Genomic DNA, 14,973 nt, shown 5'->3' with positions numbered 1-14,973 from the left:
TTACATGTGACCATTTACTATTTCAGTCTTGGGATAATGTTTATATACTTAACTAACTATTTATTTAACTAGGAATTCTCTTAGGATACATTATCTCTTTACAAGAGGGGCCAACATGGCAGTGCAGGTAGTTAACACAGTCACATTAATGAACAACATTTACATATTGCACAATAACATAACTGACATGAGACAGATAAAGCTGCAATCAGTTGGCAACCTCCTTGGACAGCAGTTAATAATATGGTCACACCCAGGTTGTGAATACGTAATATAATTTACTTATGGGAGTACAATGTTACTGTGAATATGTTACACATTTTGATAAAACTGTACTTCCAGTGTTTGGATTTGATTGGGTCAAAAAGTCAAGTATACAAATGTGAGGTTTTGACCCAATGCTTCACTGAACCTGACTTTTTTTTTTTTTGAGCATCTCATTAACATTTGATGAGCATCATCTAATATAGTGTGTATAATTTGGGGCTTTTACTTGCCACATATTGAATAAAAAGATCTTTGCCTCATAAATACAATTTGACTGACACATCTGAACTCTTTGCTGTGAGCTCAGAGTGAGATATCCAAATGGTATCATAACAAGCAGTCCTGCTTCACAAAGCTTCTCTATATACTGTACACTTCTTACATCAAAGCCCCAAACAAAAAGGTTGTAAAATAATACTAGCTAGGCTGTGAATTAATACAGGCTATATAAAAAGGCTGTAATGACATGCCATAGAACATCTTTGTGCACTTTTCTTGCTTCTTGTTTTGCATGTGCTATACCTTTCTGTGAAATATGGGCTGCCCCCACTGCATTTACACAAGCGACACTTCGTCTCCATTTTTGAAAGTCAAATTAGATTCACAAAACAGCCTTTTTTGACTTTGCATGTCTACATGACGTTCTTTTCTGTTTATTTTATTTCCCTTTTAAGCTGCTGCAGCAACAGCTACATCAGTGTGCTGCTGTCATGTGTTGTTACAGACGGGTTCTTCTAACTTTGTGAGGCGCTGCTGTGATGGTTCACTGATGCAAACCAAGGAAAACAGGTGAGCTGATCTTTCTCTATTGATGATCTTTCATTAATGTACATGTCATTTTTCTACGAAACACGTATTATGTGTCATACAAGCTGTTACAATGAAACATGCAACGCAGATACTTAGGAGTTAGGTGTTTTTGTAACTTTTGGTAATGTACTCTGAAATTAAATCATATTAGTCTGAATGCCATATTCCTTCTTTTCTTTTTTTCCATCTCAGAAATTCAGTGCAATCACATGACTATTATCTACAGTAATAGGCCATTTAGTCTGATAGGATCAGAATATCTGTTCACAGCGCAGGAGGAAACCACATCAGTTTGCTCATTATAAACTGGTGAATCCTCTTTAAGAAATTCATGATAAAACTATTTAGCTGTTTAAATGAACTTTTGTTGTTAATTGGAAAATTCAAAAATACAGTAACCACAATTATTTTCAAGGTGCCTACATTTGTGCAAACATGGCCACAGTCAAAATCAATGGAAAAAAAGATGACGCAATTTCTAAGAAGTTTTTCTTTATCCAAATCAAGATTCTACGGATAGAGGGTGTCATATGCTTTCCCGACTGTACAGTCCTTTAAGGCCAATTTGTGATTTTGGGCTACACACATAATAAAACTTTTTATTTTTTATTATCCCTCTGTAGAGACTTGGCAACCAAAATGAATGCTGACAATGAGAACATACTGTATATCACACCAGCTAAATAAAATAAATATAATGGTAACATTCCAGATCTTTGTATATTATGTATGATGGAAAAGGAGACACTATTTCACTTGCACTGTGTGTGGCAATGCACTAAGGTTAAATTATTATGATTAAAAAAACAATAAGAAAAAGATTATCTTAAAAGATCTTTTGATGAACCCAGCTCTTTTTATTTTAAGGCTCCACCCTAAAAATTACAAGTACACCAAAAGTGAACAAATAATGATAGATATCTGTCTCTTGCCCGCTAAAAAAATCAATTGCATTATTTTAGAAAAAGACCAGCAGCCCAGTGTCACATATTTGGTTTGGCAATTCCTAAGATTTTACTCTGGAAAAATAAATATGTACAAAGAGGGAAGCAATATTTTTTGAAGAAGGTTTGGGGAGCGTTTCATTTGTTTGTGAAAGGTATGGAGCTTGCAGATGAAGAGGAGGAATGAGTACTGACTAATGTAAACCTCATAATGTGGATAATGTAAGTTCATACTATAAAACGATAAATTACATTAAATTAAATCGGTCATTTGTTATATGATTTCTGGAATGAACGTATGAAATGTCTTTGTCTGAGACGTTCCTTCTTTTGACTTATGTTAGCTGTTCCTGTTTGTCTGTTTGAGTTTTTGTTTCTATCACCTGTACCTCAGTACACTGCGTACGTACGTGTTTCATTGTAATACAAGGTAATACACATATTGTTAAAACAAAATTAACACTGAGATAAACAGTGTCCATATGCCTTCAATGTTTTTTTTTCTATTTGGAAAATAATCTTTAACAGTTCATCCAACTATGGTGACTTTAGAGAATAAGCCCAAAAAAGGTATAAGATGGAATGGTAACTATGAAGGCCACAGTTTGATCTTCTCTCTCCATCCGACAGAAATATGTGTGTAGGTGTGTAGCTTTGACGGTTTTAACTGTTTCCAGACACACAAGTCCTCGTTAAGAGGCACAAAAACAACAGATTAGGGGATAGAGATTTAAAATGAATTTTTCATTGCCTATTGGTGATGGCGCAGTGGATATGACACATGCCTTTGGTGTAAGAGATCTGGGTTCGATTCCCACTGTGATACATCAACCAATGTGTCCCTGAGCAAGACACTTAACGTCTAGTTGCTCCAGAGGCGTGCAAACCTCTGATATATAGCAATTGTATAAAATTTGAAAAAAGCGTCAGCTAAATGACATGTAATGTAATAATGTAATGTAGTCTTTGTGTAAAAAAAAAAAAAAGGAAAGATGTCTGGGGTTACAGTGTTAAACTGTTAAAAAAAGTATATACAGTACAGCAGGCCTACGTTATATCATCAGTCAATCACCAGACCTTTGTTGACCAGAGGCCAATATGAATGACTTCTTATGTTATTGATTATATGCAGGAATTCAGGATGTGGGCCTTTATAATTCTTTATATCCTGGGACTCAACGTCTGTCAGGTACTCCAGCATCATACCACATTAGATCTTACAATTCAAAATTGTAACATTAAATTGCATTGAATTCAATAATTTTCTTCTTATTTTTTCAGGCTAGCGGAGAAGGTAAAATGATTTTTATTTTGAGATTCAAAATGAGCATAACATTGTTCTGAAACAAATAAGGTGTATGTGGTATTTTGAAACCTGTTGCATTGGGGTGGATGTCTGTTTGTTTCGCATTGTTTCAGGCAATTCAACACAAATGCATTATGTCAAACTGACCATAGAGGAAAGTGTAATCGCAAACATAACTGAGATTCTGAAAGCTTTTGTGGTTGACAACACCCTGGTTGGCAACTTGACAAAGACAACAAGTAAATATGTTTCTAATATTTACAATATTGCGTGTTCTAATTGATTTTAATTAGAGAAAAAAATGAATCCCTGAGTTAAACTATTTTGCATTTTTTTTTAATCAGTCTGTCAGAACGTCTCGGCTGGCACACTCTGTAGCTGCGAGCCAGGCTTCATATGGAGCAATAAAGTTTGTCAATCTAATCAGAAATGTTGCAGCAACAAGAATTGCACCTTCACCAACATCCCGACTCCCATGTGTGTTTTGAACAATGCAGGTATTTATTTTAATTTTTTTTTTTTTTTTTTTACTGATTTGCATATTTGTGTGTGTATTAATCATGGATCTTTTTTCTTCACAGTTACCATCACTGGATCAATTGTTTTAAACGTTCAGTATCAGAATTGTCTGAAAGATAAAACCTCTCAGGAATACCAGAACTGTGACAGCAAACTGGTTCGAGAGGTAAAGACTAACATTTATGAATAAACAGCATTGCTTAAAAAAATTAACTTGATCAGAGCTGCCATAATCATGCGATTAATTTAGGTACTGTCATGTGCCAATAGTATAGCGATGTGTAAATGAGTTGTTGCCTTGCAGATGAAAACAGTGTTCAGCACTTTGACAGGATTTGATATCTTAACAATAAGAAATTACAGGTACTTGCTTTTTTTACCTAATAAAATAATGGATTATTCTTTGGTTTTCAATATGTGACTGAAATCTGTACTTTGTCTTCACTGAAGGGTTGGAAGCATCATTGCAGATTTTGAAATGACCATTGCTTACAGTGTCAAACAAGGAGATCTGATTAAAACATTACTCCTCCTGAGCAGAAATCTGTCAGCATCTCTTAATTTGGAGACTAAAGGTAATTACATCTGAGTGTTGGATGCACCTGTTAGGATTCATTTTAAACCTGGATTGAATGAACATGACAATATGAATTAATAACAAAACTCTTAAGTGACGCCCAGAAGGCAACTGCCAATGAAAAAAACAGGAATAATATCATTCAGTTTCAAAGTAGGAGCCCATGTCAAAGATGAAGTGAAGTTATAGACTCTAAACCGTACACTTGCTCACAGACAGATACTGTACACCATCCTTTGTGGATGTATAGCTTATCCTTGGATTCTACACTGATGTAACTCTTATTTTCTGCAGGTTTTGTCCATTTAAGCATGCCGCCTAGCCCTGTATGCTACAGCTGCCACCCCAACCTCACATGCACATCAGAGGAGGACCTGGAAGTCCCACCGCTGTGGAACTTGACAAGCAACGGCGTAGTAGTTAATATATTCAATGGCACAGAGTCAGAGGTGACATCAGCACCAACGACGACCAGTGTCATTCTTAAACAATTATCAGATCGTTGGGAAGGTATATTTGTCTAGCCACTGTATTTACATTTTACACTATTTAGCCTGCCACTGACCTGCAGTGAGTGTGCAAATGAGTACATCTACTTAGCACTGTACTTAAGTACAATCTTTGAGGTATTTGTACTTTAAGTATTTCCATGTTATGCTACTTTACACTTCAACTTGACCACATTTTGGAAGGAAAGGTATTTTTTACTCCACTCCTTTATTTACTAGTTACCTCAAGTGATGTCTGTTAGGGCTGAAGACTTCTAGTTTGAAAATTAACATTTTTGAATCTCTGACCAAACTGTCTGCTGTTGAGTTGCATCGTGGGTAATGTAGGCTGCACGTTTTGACAAGACAGAAGAAAGTGTGGAACAAAAAAGACAATATATTTTAGAGTATTTTTTACATTGTGGTATTACTACTTTTGTTCTCACTGCTCTTCCCAGTTCTGTTATGAGCAAAAAGCTCCAAAAGGTTAGCGACTAGCCGGTGAACATAGCAGAGCACTTAGCAGCTAAAGAGCCAGATATTTCCCTTGGAAGTTGGTGGAGATCAAAACAGAGCTAAAAGGGGATTTTCGTATTTACATTCATCAGGTGGACAGAAACAATAATTTGCTAACAGGTTTGCCACATCAATTTAAAAGGTGATAAGGTTGTGTTCTCATAGATTGTTTGTCTTATCCATTTGTTTTCTTAGGAGAGTACTCATGTAGCTATACTCAAACATCAGACTCAAACATCATAATTCACAAAGCCAGTGCTGTAATGGACATAGCCCTCCTGCCAAACATTGCCAGCACCACATCACCAGAATTTCCACGCTGCCAAAAAGGTTCCGATTTTGTGAACGTAAGAGTCAACTGTGACGTAGGGAGCAACAACCAGGAAAATTATACTGTGACGTGGACAGGCAAAGGACTGTTTACAGCTATAACACCTTCTGGTAAGTAAATTGTATGCCTATTCATTTCAATAAATCCTTGGTCAAACTGAAAGAAACTGACATGCATATGTGATCCTTGCAGGTCCTTCTGGAGGTGTTTATTCAGGTGATACAATTGTAAGCTGTAAATCCACGAATGGGAGCAAACCACAACTAACATGCACTTTTAATAACACGTGCAATGAACAGCAAAACGCTTCAACTGATGTCAACATCATATATGGTTTGTTTTAATGTTAGTTAAACATTGTCAGAAAACAATGGCCGACAATGGAGACCGGGAAGGGTCACGGTGAGATTTTTTCAGGACGCTACTTTTGCGTTACCTCGCAATATGTTTTGCATTCCCATGCAATAAGTTTTGCGTTACCTCGCCAAACTTTTCTTCTTCCATTCCTTCTGAGCCATGTCTATTTCCACTCAGCTGGCAGTGCAATTTATCAGCTCGTTGCATTTTACTTTGAGCTGGGAATTATGCTGATTTACGGTGGCCGACAGGGGCAATCGCCCTGCAACTTAAGAAAACACACGCAAATAGACAAAACACAAGCAAATTAAGAAAACAACTTCATTAATTTGACAACACATGCGCAGCATTCAGCAAACGCACTGCAAATACACACAACACAACCAAATACATAAACGCGCTGCAAATAAAAAACGATGCAAAAAGACAAGCACACAAACCCAGAAAACAAATGCAACAAAAAAACGCTCCAGATTACACAACGGAAGTTCTCCAGGCCTCTAGAGGGAGCAGCTAAGTGGAGAGGGTGGGCAGGGGAGAGAAGAGAAGACTGTGAGATGATAGACTGTAAATATTAAGTCTACGTTTGAGATATGTTTTCTCTCGTTTGGTGGGTGTGTCTCGGCTCAGGTCACAGCTGATACTCAATCAGCAGAGACGTCTGTAAACTCGTAGTAATAAAACATTTAAAACTGCATCAGTGTTTAATGTTGACGTTTGTTTAAGCCATATTACATGAGAGGGTTTAATTTCGAGGTCCGAAAGGCGCATCACTGAAGTGTAGGCCTCCTCAAGTGTAATATTGTGATTATACAACAACGGTTACCAACAAAATAAGTGATCAATCTGTATTCATATTGTGGAGCAATTCACTCTTGAAATACAAAAAACAGACAGGATTTCTAGTCCCTCCCTGTTAGTAAACCAGCCAATTTACCGTGGGATTTATCAAACTGAATAAATCCCGCCCGTACATAAACATCATGTTGTAAGTAAGACATCTGCTGAAAAAGTTATTGTATTCATCAGCATGATTGCCGTACTGCTTAGTTCACAAACATCCAACACACCAAAGTACGAAGACATAGGGACCACCGCAAGCTTTTGTTTTGAAAAGTCGAAGCTCGGGGACGGCACCAGCCGGGAGGGCATGAGACGGGAGCATAGACTGTATATTAATAATATATTATATTATTATTAATAATAATATGAATTTAATATACAGTCTATGGACGGGAGGGCATGAGACGGGAGTTCTCTTTTTACTATGCAGCCATACCCAACTCTAATAAAAAGGCAGAACGCTCCCCGTGGGGTCGAAAATCCAGCTGTTCCACTTAGCTGCTCCCTCTAGAGGCCTGGAGAACTTCCGTTGTGTAATCTGGATGCAGCGTTTTTTTGTTGCATTTGTTTTCTGGGTTTGTGTGCTTTTCTTTTTGCAGCGTTTTTTATTTGGTTTGTGTATTTGGTTGTGTTGTGTGTATTTGCAGCGCGTTTATGTATTTGGTTGTGTTGTGTGTATTTGCAGCGCGTCTGCTGAATGCTGCACATGTGTTGTCAAATTAATGAAGTTGTTTTCTTAATTTGCTTGTGTTTTGTCTATTTGCGTGTGTTTTCTTAAGTTGCAGGGCGTCTGCCCCTGTCGGCCACCGTATGATATAGACCTACTGCTCAATGGGCACATTCATATCTCATATAGGGTATAATCAATAGCCTATTTCTTAAATGTATAAAATAGAGAATGTGCAATGTTAGAGGTTTGCATGATGTGGCGATGAACAAACACTGAATTAGCAGATAATCTGCAGCTCCCTAGTAGTGTTACAAAGAGAGACTGTTAGTTCAGGGACAAAAACGTGAAAATACAGCCTGCACTGTGGTTACAATCAACTATGGCTACAATCCTTTCAGTCGCTTATATGTTCATTTTCTACCTGTAATAGTCTATATTCCTGTACTGTGTGGTACAAATCCGTTTAATCACATCAGATTTACATTAACAATTACATCACGGTCTGGTGTCTGCATATGGGCTGTAAGGACCTGAAGTAGCGAGAAAGTAGCGAGAAAGTAGCGAGAAAGTGAAACTTAAATAAAGGCCAAAAAAATGTATTGTCTTCTGAGCTCTCATGGTTTTGTCTGACTAAAGGCTATGCCTGATATGGCATTACATTCTTTTAATAACAGCCTGCTGTCTAATTAAGCTATATGTCCAGGTTGGTAAAAGTGGTGTCTACAATTTGGTAGCATGGCATCTACTGTAACACTTTTGGGATCTAATAGCATTGTATTTGATTTCAAATTAGATAGAATGGTGTCTTATAATAATTTACAAGTATTAGGATATTTGGTTTTAAGTTTATAGTGTCTAATAGCCTACATTTTGGGTCTATTGTGGCATATTATGCGGTTATATTATGTACGTGTTTGTTTACTGTCTGATAAAGAACATACTAGTTATTTGTCTAATTTGATACAACCATAGAAATAAAATGGACACAAGCTACGACTTAGCAAAACACATGAGCGAAGCCTCTATAAAGCTCCGAGGGGAGCTGCAGATTCTCTGATAATTTGATCAGTGTTGGTTCATCGCCACATGCGACACACGCACTTTATCTTTTCATTTATTTTAGAAATAGGTAGGCTATTGATTATAGAACAAATATGAACGTACCCATTGAGCAGTATATCAGCATTCCCAGCTCAAAGTAAAATTCAACGAGCTGATCCATATTGCGGCGTTGCACTGGGCAGCTGAGTGGAAATAGACCGGTAGTCTCGGGAATGGAAGAAGAAAGGTATTGCGAGGTAACGCAAAACTTATTGCAATGTAACGCAAAACTTACTGCGAGGTAACGCAAAAGTAGTCCCCTGAAAAAATCTCGCCGTGACCCTTCCGGGGCTCCGTACAATTTACTGCCCACTCTAAAGTAGACTATTTTATTATGTAGAGTGGTTCCCTGGGTTGTGACCCTTCGATACAAAGCAATGATTATTGGCACCATTTGTCACATGTTGCAAATGTCTTGAGTTGTGAGCACTTCAACCCAAAAAGTGATCTATGATATAAAATATTCTAAAATCAAAGTTTCACTTTACAGCTTTTTGCAGAGCTTTCTACCGTATTCCAAAGTTTTTTTTTCAGTGAATTGAACTTGCTTAGTTGTATGAAATGTTAGTGATAAGAAAAGGTCATATCTGTGGCCAGTGAAGAAGGCCGTGGGATATGGCCAAAAGTTCTAGAAAATCACAAGATAAGACTTAATTGATTCCCATGGAGAATAGTATGTAGGTAAAGGCATGATTACATACATGATACATAATATAATAAGGAATATATATACAATGAAAATACAATGCTATAGAATTCAGTATTACAGATAAACTTCTTGTTCTACTGAAGTTGACTTTGTACATTTTTTTGTTGTTTTTAACTGTTCTTCCAAACAGAATCTGATATATTCTGTGCAGCTGAAGGGGATTGGAAAGACACCAAAGCTGGCTACACTGCACACTTAAAATGCCTGAACGCGGCTGGACAAAGACAAAGGAAATGCTCTGCAGACGGGAAATGGGAAACAGAGGTTGCACAATGTGTGAACCTGGACGTGAACCGTGCGCTGGAGCAAGCATACGTAAGACTTACTTTCATAACTGAAGGTTATAAAACAAGATCTCCATCATTTGATAGAAAAGTGACTCGTACCAAACATATTAGTTGAATTTCAGCAACAAATTATAAAACGTATGCTATTCAAAAGCTATAATCTACTGAAACGCATGTTACAAAATGATAGTTTTTACAGAAAGCGTTGATGCATACCAATAGTTAGCCTCAGCTCTTTGGAGATTAATATATTTGGTGGTAGCTAATGTTTACATTTTGACACCAATATTCACCACAAATAATTCATCACTGTTGTTACAGATCGTCGACGTCGGACTTGGCTCACTAGATAAAAATGTAGCAAACGTATTTTTCCTCCTTGGGAATATCACTAATAACTTACAGGCTATCAACACTTACGCCAACATGAATGCATCAATTCAAGTACTCCTCAGTTTGAGTCAAAAGCCTATCAGCATAACTGAGGAATCAGCAATAAATGTAAGTATTACAGAATCTTTGATTATCTTTATGAAGAGCTATTATTGGGTTTCAACCAAAATGTAGGCAAAGAGAAAATTACTAATTAATTTGTATTGTTTTTGTTGTTCTTCTGTTGTTCTTGTGTTGTATGTTTGACAAAGTAGCTGCTCAACGAGTATTTGTTATAGGGTTAAACCTCACTTTCTGTTACCACAAACCATGTGAAATCAAGCAGGACTAAAATCTTTAGGATTACCACTTTAAGATGCCAATAATGATTATGTTGTGCCAATATTCAGTGTAAATACAATCAAATAGACATATTTTCCATTAATTTCCTTTTTCATAATTAATACAACCAGTAGGAGTTTTATTCTAACTTTGAGCATACATGTTATATTTGAATAAACTGCAATTAAAACAAGCTTCTTTGTTTTCAGAACTTTCTGGAGTCATCCAGCAATTTGCTGGAAAAGTCTCTTAAGGAATCATGGACGAAGGCTGGCCAAAGCAATAGTTCATTGGCTGAGAGCTATCTGAGTTCTGTTGAGCAATTGATTCAGAAGGCGAACATAACACAGGGCAAAGACAAAAAGAATATAGAGGTAGAGGCATCCGATTGCACACAGGGGTCACAGTGTAGCAACATGGTGTTCAATGTCACCATCGAGCTTGATAGCCAACACCCTGGCAGTGTAAAAACAGCTGGGTTTCAAGAACTGCAGAACTATTTGCCCGAGAAAGGGGACTTTGAGCCTAACAGCATCGTTGTGTCAACAACAATGACAACTTCTGAAAGTAAGCTATTGGAATCAGTTAATGTTAAAATCAACTTTCAATTGCTAAAGCCTAGGCCTCGGGATGTTCAAATAAAGTGTGTCTCATGGGACAATACCACCAGAAGTTGGTCAGAAAAGGGCTGTGAATGGCTGGGTTCTTCTAAAGAAGGAAGTTGTACTTGCACACATTTGTCCACATTTGCCATTCTAATGTCAAGGTATCCCGTAAACATTACTGGGCTAGAAGAGGTGACCTATGTCGGACTGTCTGTATCAGTTGTGTCACTCATTTTCAGCATGGCAATAGAACTGACTGTCTGGAGTGCTGTAGTTAAGACCATTAGTTCATATTTACGCCATACTGCCCACATACACATTGCTTTATGTTTGCTAATTGCAGATTGCTGTTTTTTAGCATCTTCTAATCCAAAAGATCTTCCAGAAATGTGGTGCAAGGTCTTTGTGGTGTTGAAGCATTTCTGTTACCTGTCCATGTTCTTTTGGATGTTGTGTCTGAGCAGCATGCTTCTTCACAAAACCGTTTTTCCGCTCCATCATATGAGCAAAAATGCCTACATGAGATTCTTTCTATTCCTGGGCTATGTGTGTCCGTTGCTGATTGTTGTTATCACGTTTCTTTGCTATAATACTGGTGCTAAAGACGTGTACTTTTCCAGTGATACCTGTTGGCTGCGTTATAGTGGACTTTTGAAAGGGTCCATCCATACCTTTGTCATACCGGTCGGTATAATTGTCTTCTTCAACGTGTTCTCCATGATAGTGGTAATCATGAAGCTTTTGGATCACCCTATAAATACAGACAAATCCAATGAAAATGATAATGAAAAAAAGGCTGCCAAAACTGCCATGAGGTCAGTTATTCTTCTGACTCCAATCTTCGGTGTGACTTGGATTTTCGGGTTTGCTGTCATGCTGATTGACCTCACAGCTGGAACCGTGGCCTTTGCAGTCAATTATATCTTCACCCTGCTGAACGCATTCCAGGTACGGTCAATATGATCTTCAAGTAAACATCTGGTCCAGTAAAAGTATTTCTTGCTCAGTAATCTCTTCTCATTTCATTTGCAGGGTTTGTTCATTTTGTTAACCACGTGCCTGGGGGACAAACTGGTAAGTTAGTTTTACTTCTTACAAGAAAATGCAAACCTAAGTCATAATGTCTTTCATTTCTTGGATCAATTATGTTGTTTGGTAAGGTGTTACTTCAGCAGAAGATATCTGTAATATTTAAGCATCAAGAATCAAAGAGGAACGGCTTTTTCTTGAATCACCATGCTGTAATTACATCAACCAAACTTCAGTAGCCTCAATAGACCAGAATTAAAGGCAGTAACATTTTTTACAAACTATATATTATATACTGTAGATAAGGCTAGCTAAAAAAATATAAGGGGAAAACTTTTAAAACAGCTACATTGTTGTAGCTGTTCTCAGTTTAATTTTATGGGATTAGTCATTTTACCTATTTAAAACTGTAATGAGTAAATTTAGCCTAGTAAGGCATTCACAATGCCGGTAATCAAATAAATGTGGTTTATTGTCCAGTCCGAGCACGCACAACATCACTGATGGTCTTTATGCTAAGCAAGCTAAAGGGCAGCTTCATATTTAACAAAACAGATATAAGAGTGGTATCGGTCTTCTCATCTAACTCATCGTGAAAAAGTCAAACTATTCCTTTAGACACATACATAAACGCCATTATTTTGTCATTGAGTGCAAAAAGCTAAATTTGTTTAGACTTTATTAAGAAGTTTAATGTGTAATAGAACTGTTAGTAACCACAAACAAGGTAGTAAAGCATAATTAAAAATGTTTTAATCCAATTTTGACAGATCCGTGAAGCACTGCTGAATCGTCTCAGGAAAAATGTAAGTGTGTTCTGACTGGGTTTACTCATGTAAAATGCCACAATGACTATTAATACATTTACACATCCTTCTCCTCACCAGGATCCAGCATCAACTACTGACAGCTCCACGAAGTTAGACTCCACTTGGAAGCAGTGATCATACCAAACGTGCACTCTTACAGCAAAACAAACAAACTACATTTTGCACATAAAACCACAGATAATAGCTTAAACGGGAACACCATCTAAATTAAGAATTCCAATATGCTATTTCCATGACATAGGAAAGTTTTATCAATGTTTGTGAACGTGATCGACTCTCTCAAAAAGCCAGAAACCAGAGAAGTAAAGCTGGATTTATGGCCCTGCGGAGGTGTGGCCTGGAGTTTATACTTGTGCGTTGGCGTGTGCGTGTGCGTCGATCTCAGCAGGGCCGGCATGTGTCCGTGCGTTCATGGACATCGGAAAAACGTTTTTCCGAGTGAAAACGTCATCATTCACGTCCCTTCCTGTGGGAATCAGAGGTGGGAAACTCGGGCCAGATTTTGCTAACCGAGTTTCCCAGTTGGTGACGCGTTGTTGACAACTGACGTTTGATGGAGGCGACTTTGGTTCACTAAACATATTTCAATGACAATAAACTGTTATTGCGGACAAATGCCTCTGCTGAGAAACATACACAGACATAACATGTTTCAAATTATTCATAAATAGGCCTATGTATAAAAAAAAAACAACACATTATCCGTGTCCTTTCCTGTTCGTTGTCCTGCAGATAACACAAACACCTGACGATGTGCTGTTTGTGTGTTCGCATAAGAAAACAGCAGAAAATTATTGTAGCCTCCATGTTTTCACCAGGTTTTCACACACCTGATGCTCTAGGCTACGCCCAACATTTGGTGGCAGTCATGCAACAAGTTGTTATGCCAAACGCCAATATAACAGAAGAAGAAGAACACGCATCCCGACCATCCTAACCATGTGAACACTGGTAGTCGGAAAAACAACGTAATCACGGGGGTGGTCCCTGTTATTCCGAGGTGGCATGAACGCGCCGTGTGTGTGTGTGTGTGTGTGTGTGTGTGGGGAGTGTGGTAGAGCGAGTGAGAGAGTGACGGCAATTAGCTTCAGAGCTAAACCGACTCTACAGTCATAGTGAGAGAAACAAAGTGTCTCCCCTGTTCTTTCTGACCACGGAGGGAAATCTTTAGCAGGAAAAGTTAACCCTCTTGTCGGTACACGATCCGTTCTGCCTGCACGATCCGTTCTGCACATGCGCAAGATAATACTGTTTTACCGAGGATACGACCTGCACGATCTGTTCCACGCTAGCCTATGGCTAGCCTCCACCGGGAAGCTAATGTTAGTTTAGCTAACAGCTAATTCGGCTAACCGCTAGCTGACAGCTGGATTCAGTCTAAAATAACGTTAACTCAAACGTAATGGGAAAAGCAGGCTACAGCTAAATTAAGACTTCACAGTAATAACAATAAAGACAAGTATTGAGTGATTGTATTTTAAATGAGCACAAGTAAAGTTGAACTGACGTAACAGCTGTTATATATGTTAGGTGTTTGTTATATATGTCAACGTTTATTTTCAAGTTTTATTTTGAGGGTCTTTTAAAGTTATTACATGCTGTCTCAGCTAGCAGTTAGCCGAATTAGCTGTTAGCTAAACTAACGTTAGCTTGCCTGTGGAGGCTAACGGCAGACCGCTACAATCAGCTAGCGGTTAGCCGAATGAGCCGTTAGCTAAACTAACGTTAGCTTGCCTGTGGAGGCTAACGGCAGACCGCTACAATCAGCTAGCGGTTAGCCGAATTAGCTGTTAGCTAAACTAACGTTAGCTTGGCTGTCGACCGGAAGCGTGGAACAGATCGTGCAGTGTCGTAAATCCTCGTACAACCGCGCATGCGCGAACATTTTGCGCATGTGCAGAACGGATCGTGCAGGTAGAACGGATCGTGTACCGACACCTCTCCTTGATTTCATGTTGTTTATGGAGAAGGAGAACCAGGAAATGAGTCGGGGGAAATGCAACGCTACCAAGCCACGCCCGAGCGACGTCTTGTTACATTTTTCGAGAGGTGCACGTCAGGCTACGGTGT

At 38.2% G+C, this 14,973-nt stretch overlaps 1 protein-coding gene across 1 annotated transcript; it reads left to right on the top strand.

The window, feature by feature from the left end:
- The first annotated feature begins 940 nt into the window (after positions 1-940).
- On the top strand, positions 941-13,252 carry adgrf3a (adhesion G protein-coupled receptor F3a). The gene is made up of 17 exons (XM_031309741.2): positions 941-1,056; positions 3,154-3,210; positions 3,303-3,315; positions 3,441-3,566; positions 3,672-3,824; positions 3,909-4,012; positions 4,151-4,209; positions 4,297-4,421; positions 4,718-4,933; positions 5,623-5,868; positions 5,951-6,091; positions 9,569-9,753; positions 10,047-10,226; positions 10,649-11,992; positions 12,077-12,118; positions 12,844-12,879; positions 12,961-13,252. The coding sequence occupies exons 2-17, from the start codon at positions 3,163-3,165 to the stop codon at positions 13,015-13,017; spliced, it is 3,075 nt and encodes a 1,024-aa protein (XP_031165601.1). The 5' UTR covers positions 941-1,056; positions 3,154-3,162; the 3' UTR covers positions 13,018-13,252.
- Positions 13,253-14,973: the final 1,721 nt, after the last annotated feature.

This window comes from Sander lucioperca, chromosome 18 (genome assembly GCF_008315115.2).
Source record: "Sander lucioperca isolate FBNREF2018 chromosome 18, SLUC_FBN_1.2, whole genome shotgun sequence".
NCBI lineage: Eukaryota > Metazoa > Chordata > Actinopteri > Perciformes > Percidae > Sander > Sander lucioperca.
This window is presented reverse-complemented; position numbering and strand designations above follow the sequence as displayed.

Excerpts from the sequence above, each read along its gene's own strand:
- adgrf3a (XM_031309741.2), top strand. The coding sequence starts at position 3,163 with ATGTGGGCCTTTATAATTCTTTATATCCTGGGACTCAACGTCTGTCAG. Across the intron at positions 6,092-9,568 it reads TGATGTCAACATCATATATG|AATCTGATATATTCTGTGCA; the intron begins GTTTGTTTTAAT and ends TCTTCCAAACAG. Across the intron at positions 12,119-12,843 it reads CGTGCCTGGGGGACAAACTG|ATCCGTGAAGCACTGCTGAA; the intron begins GTAAGTTAGTTT and ends CAATTTTGACAG.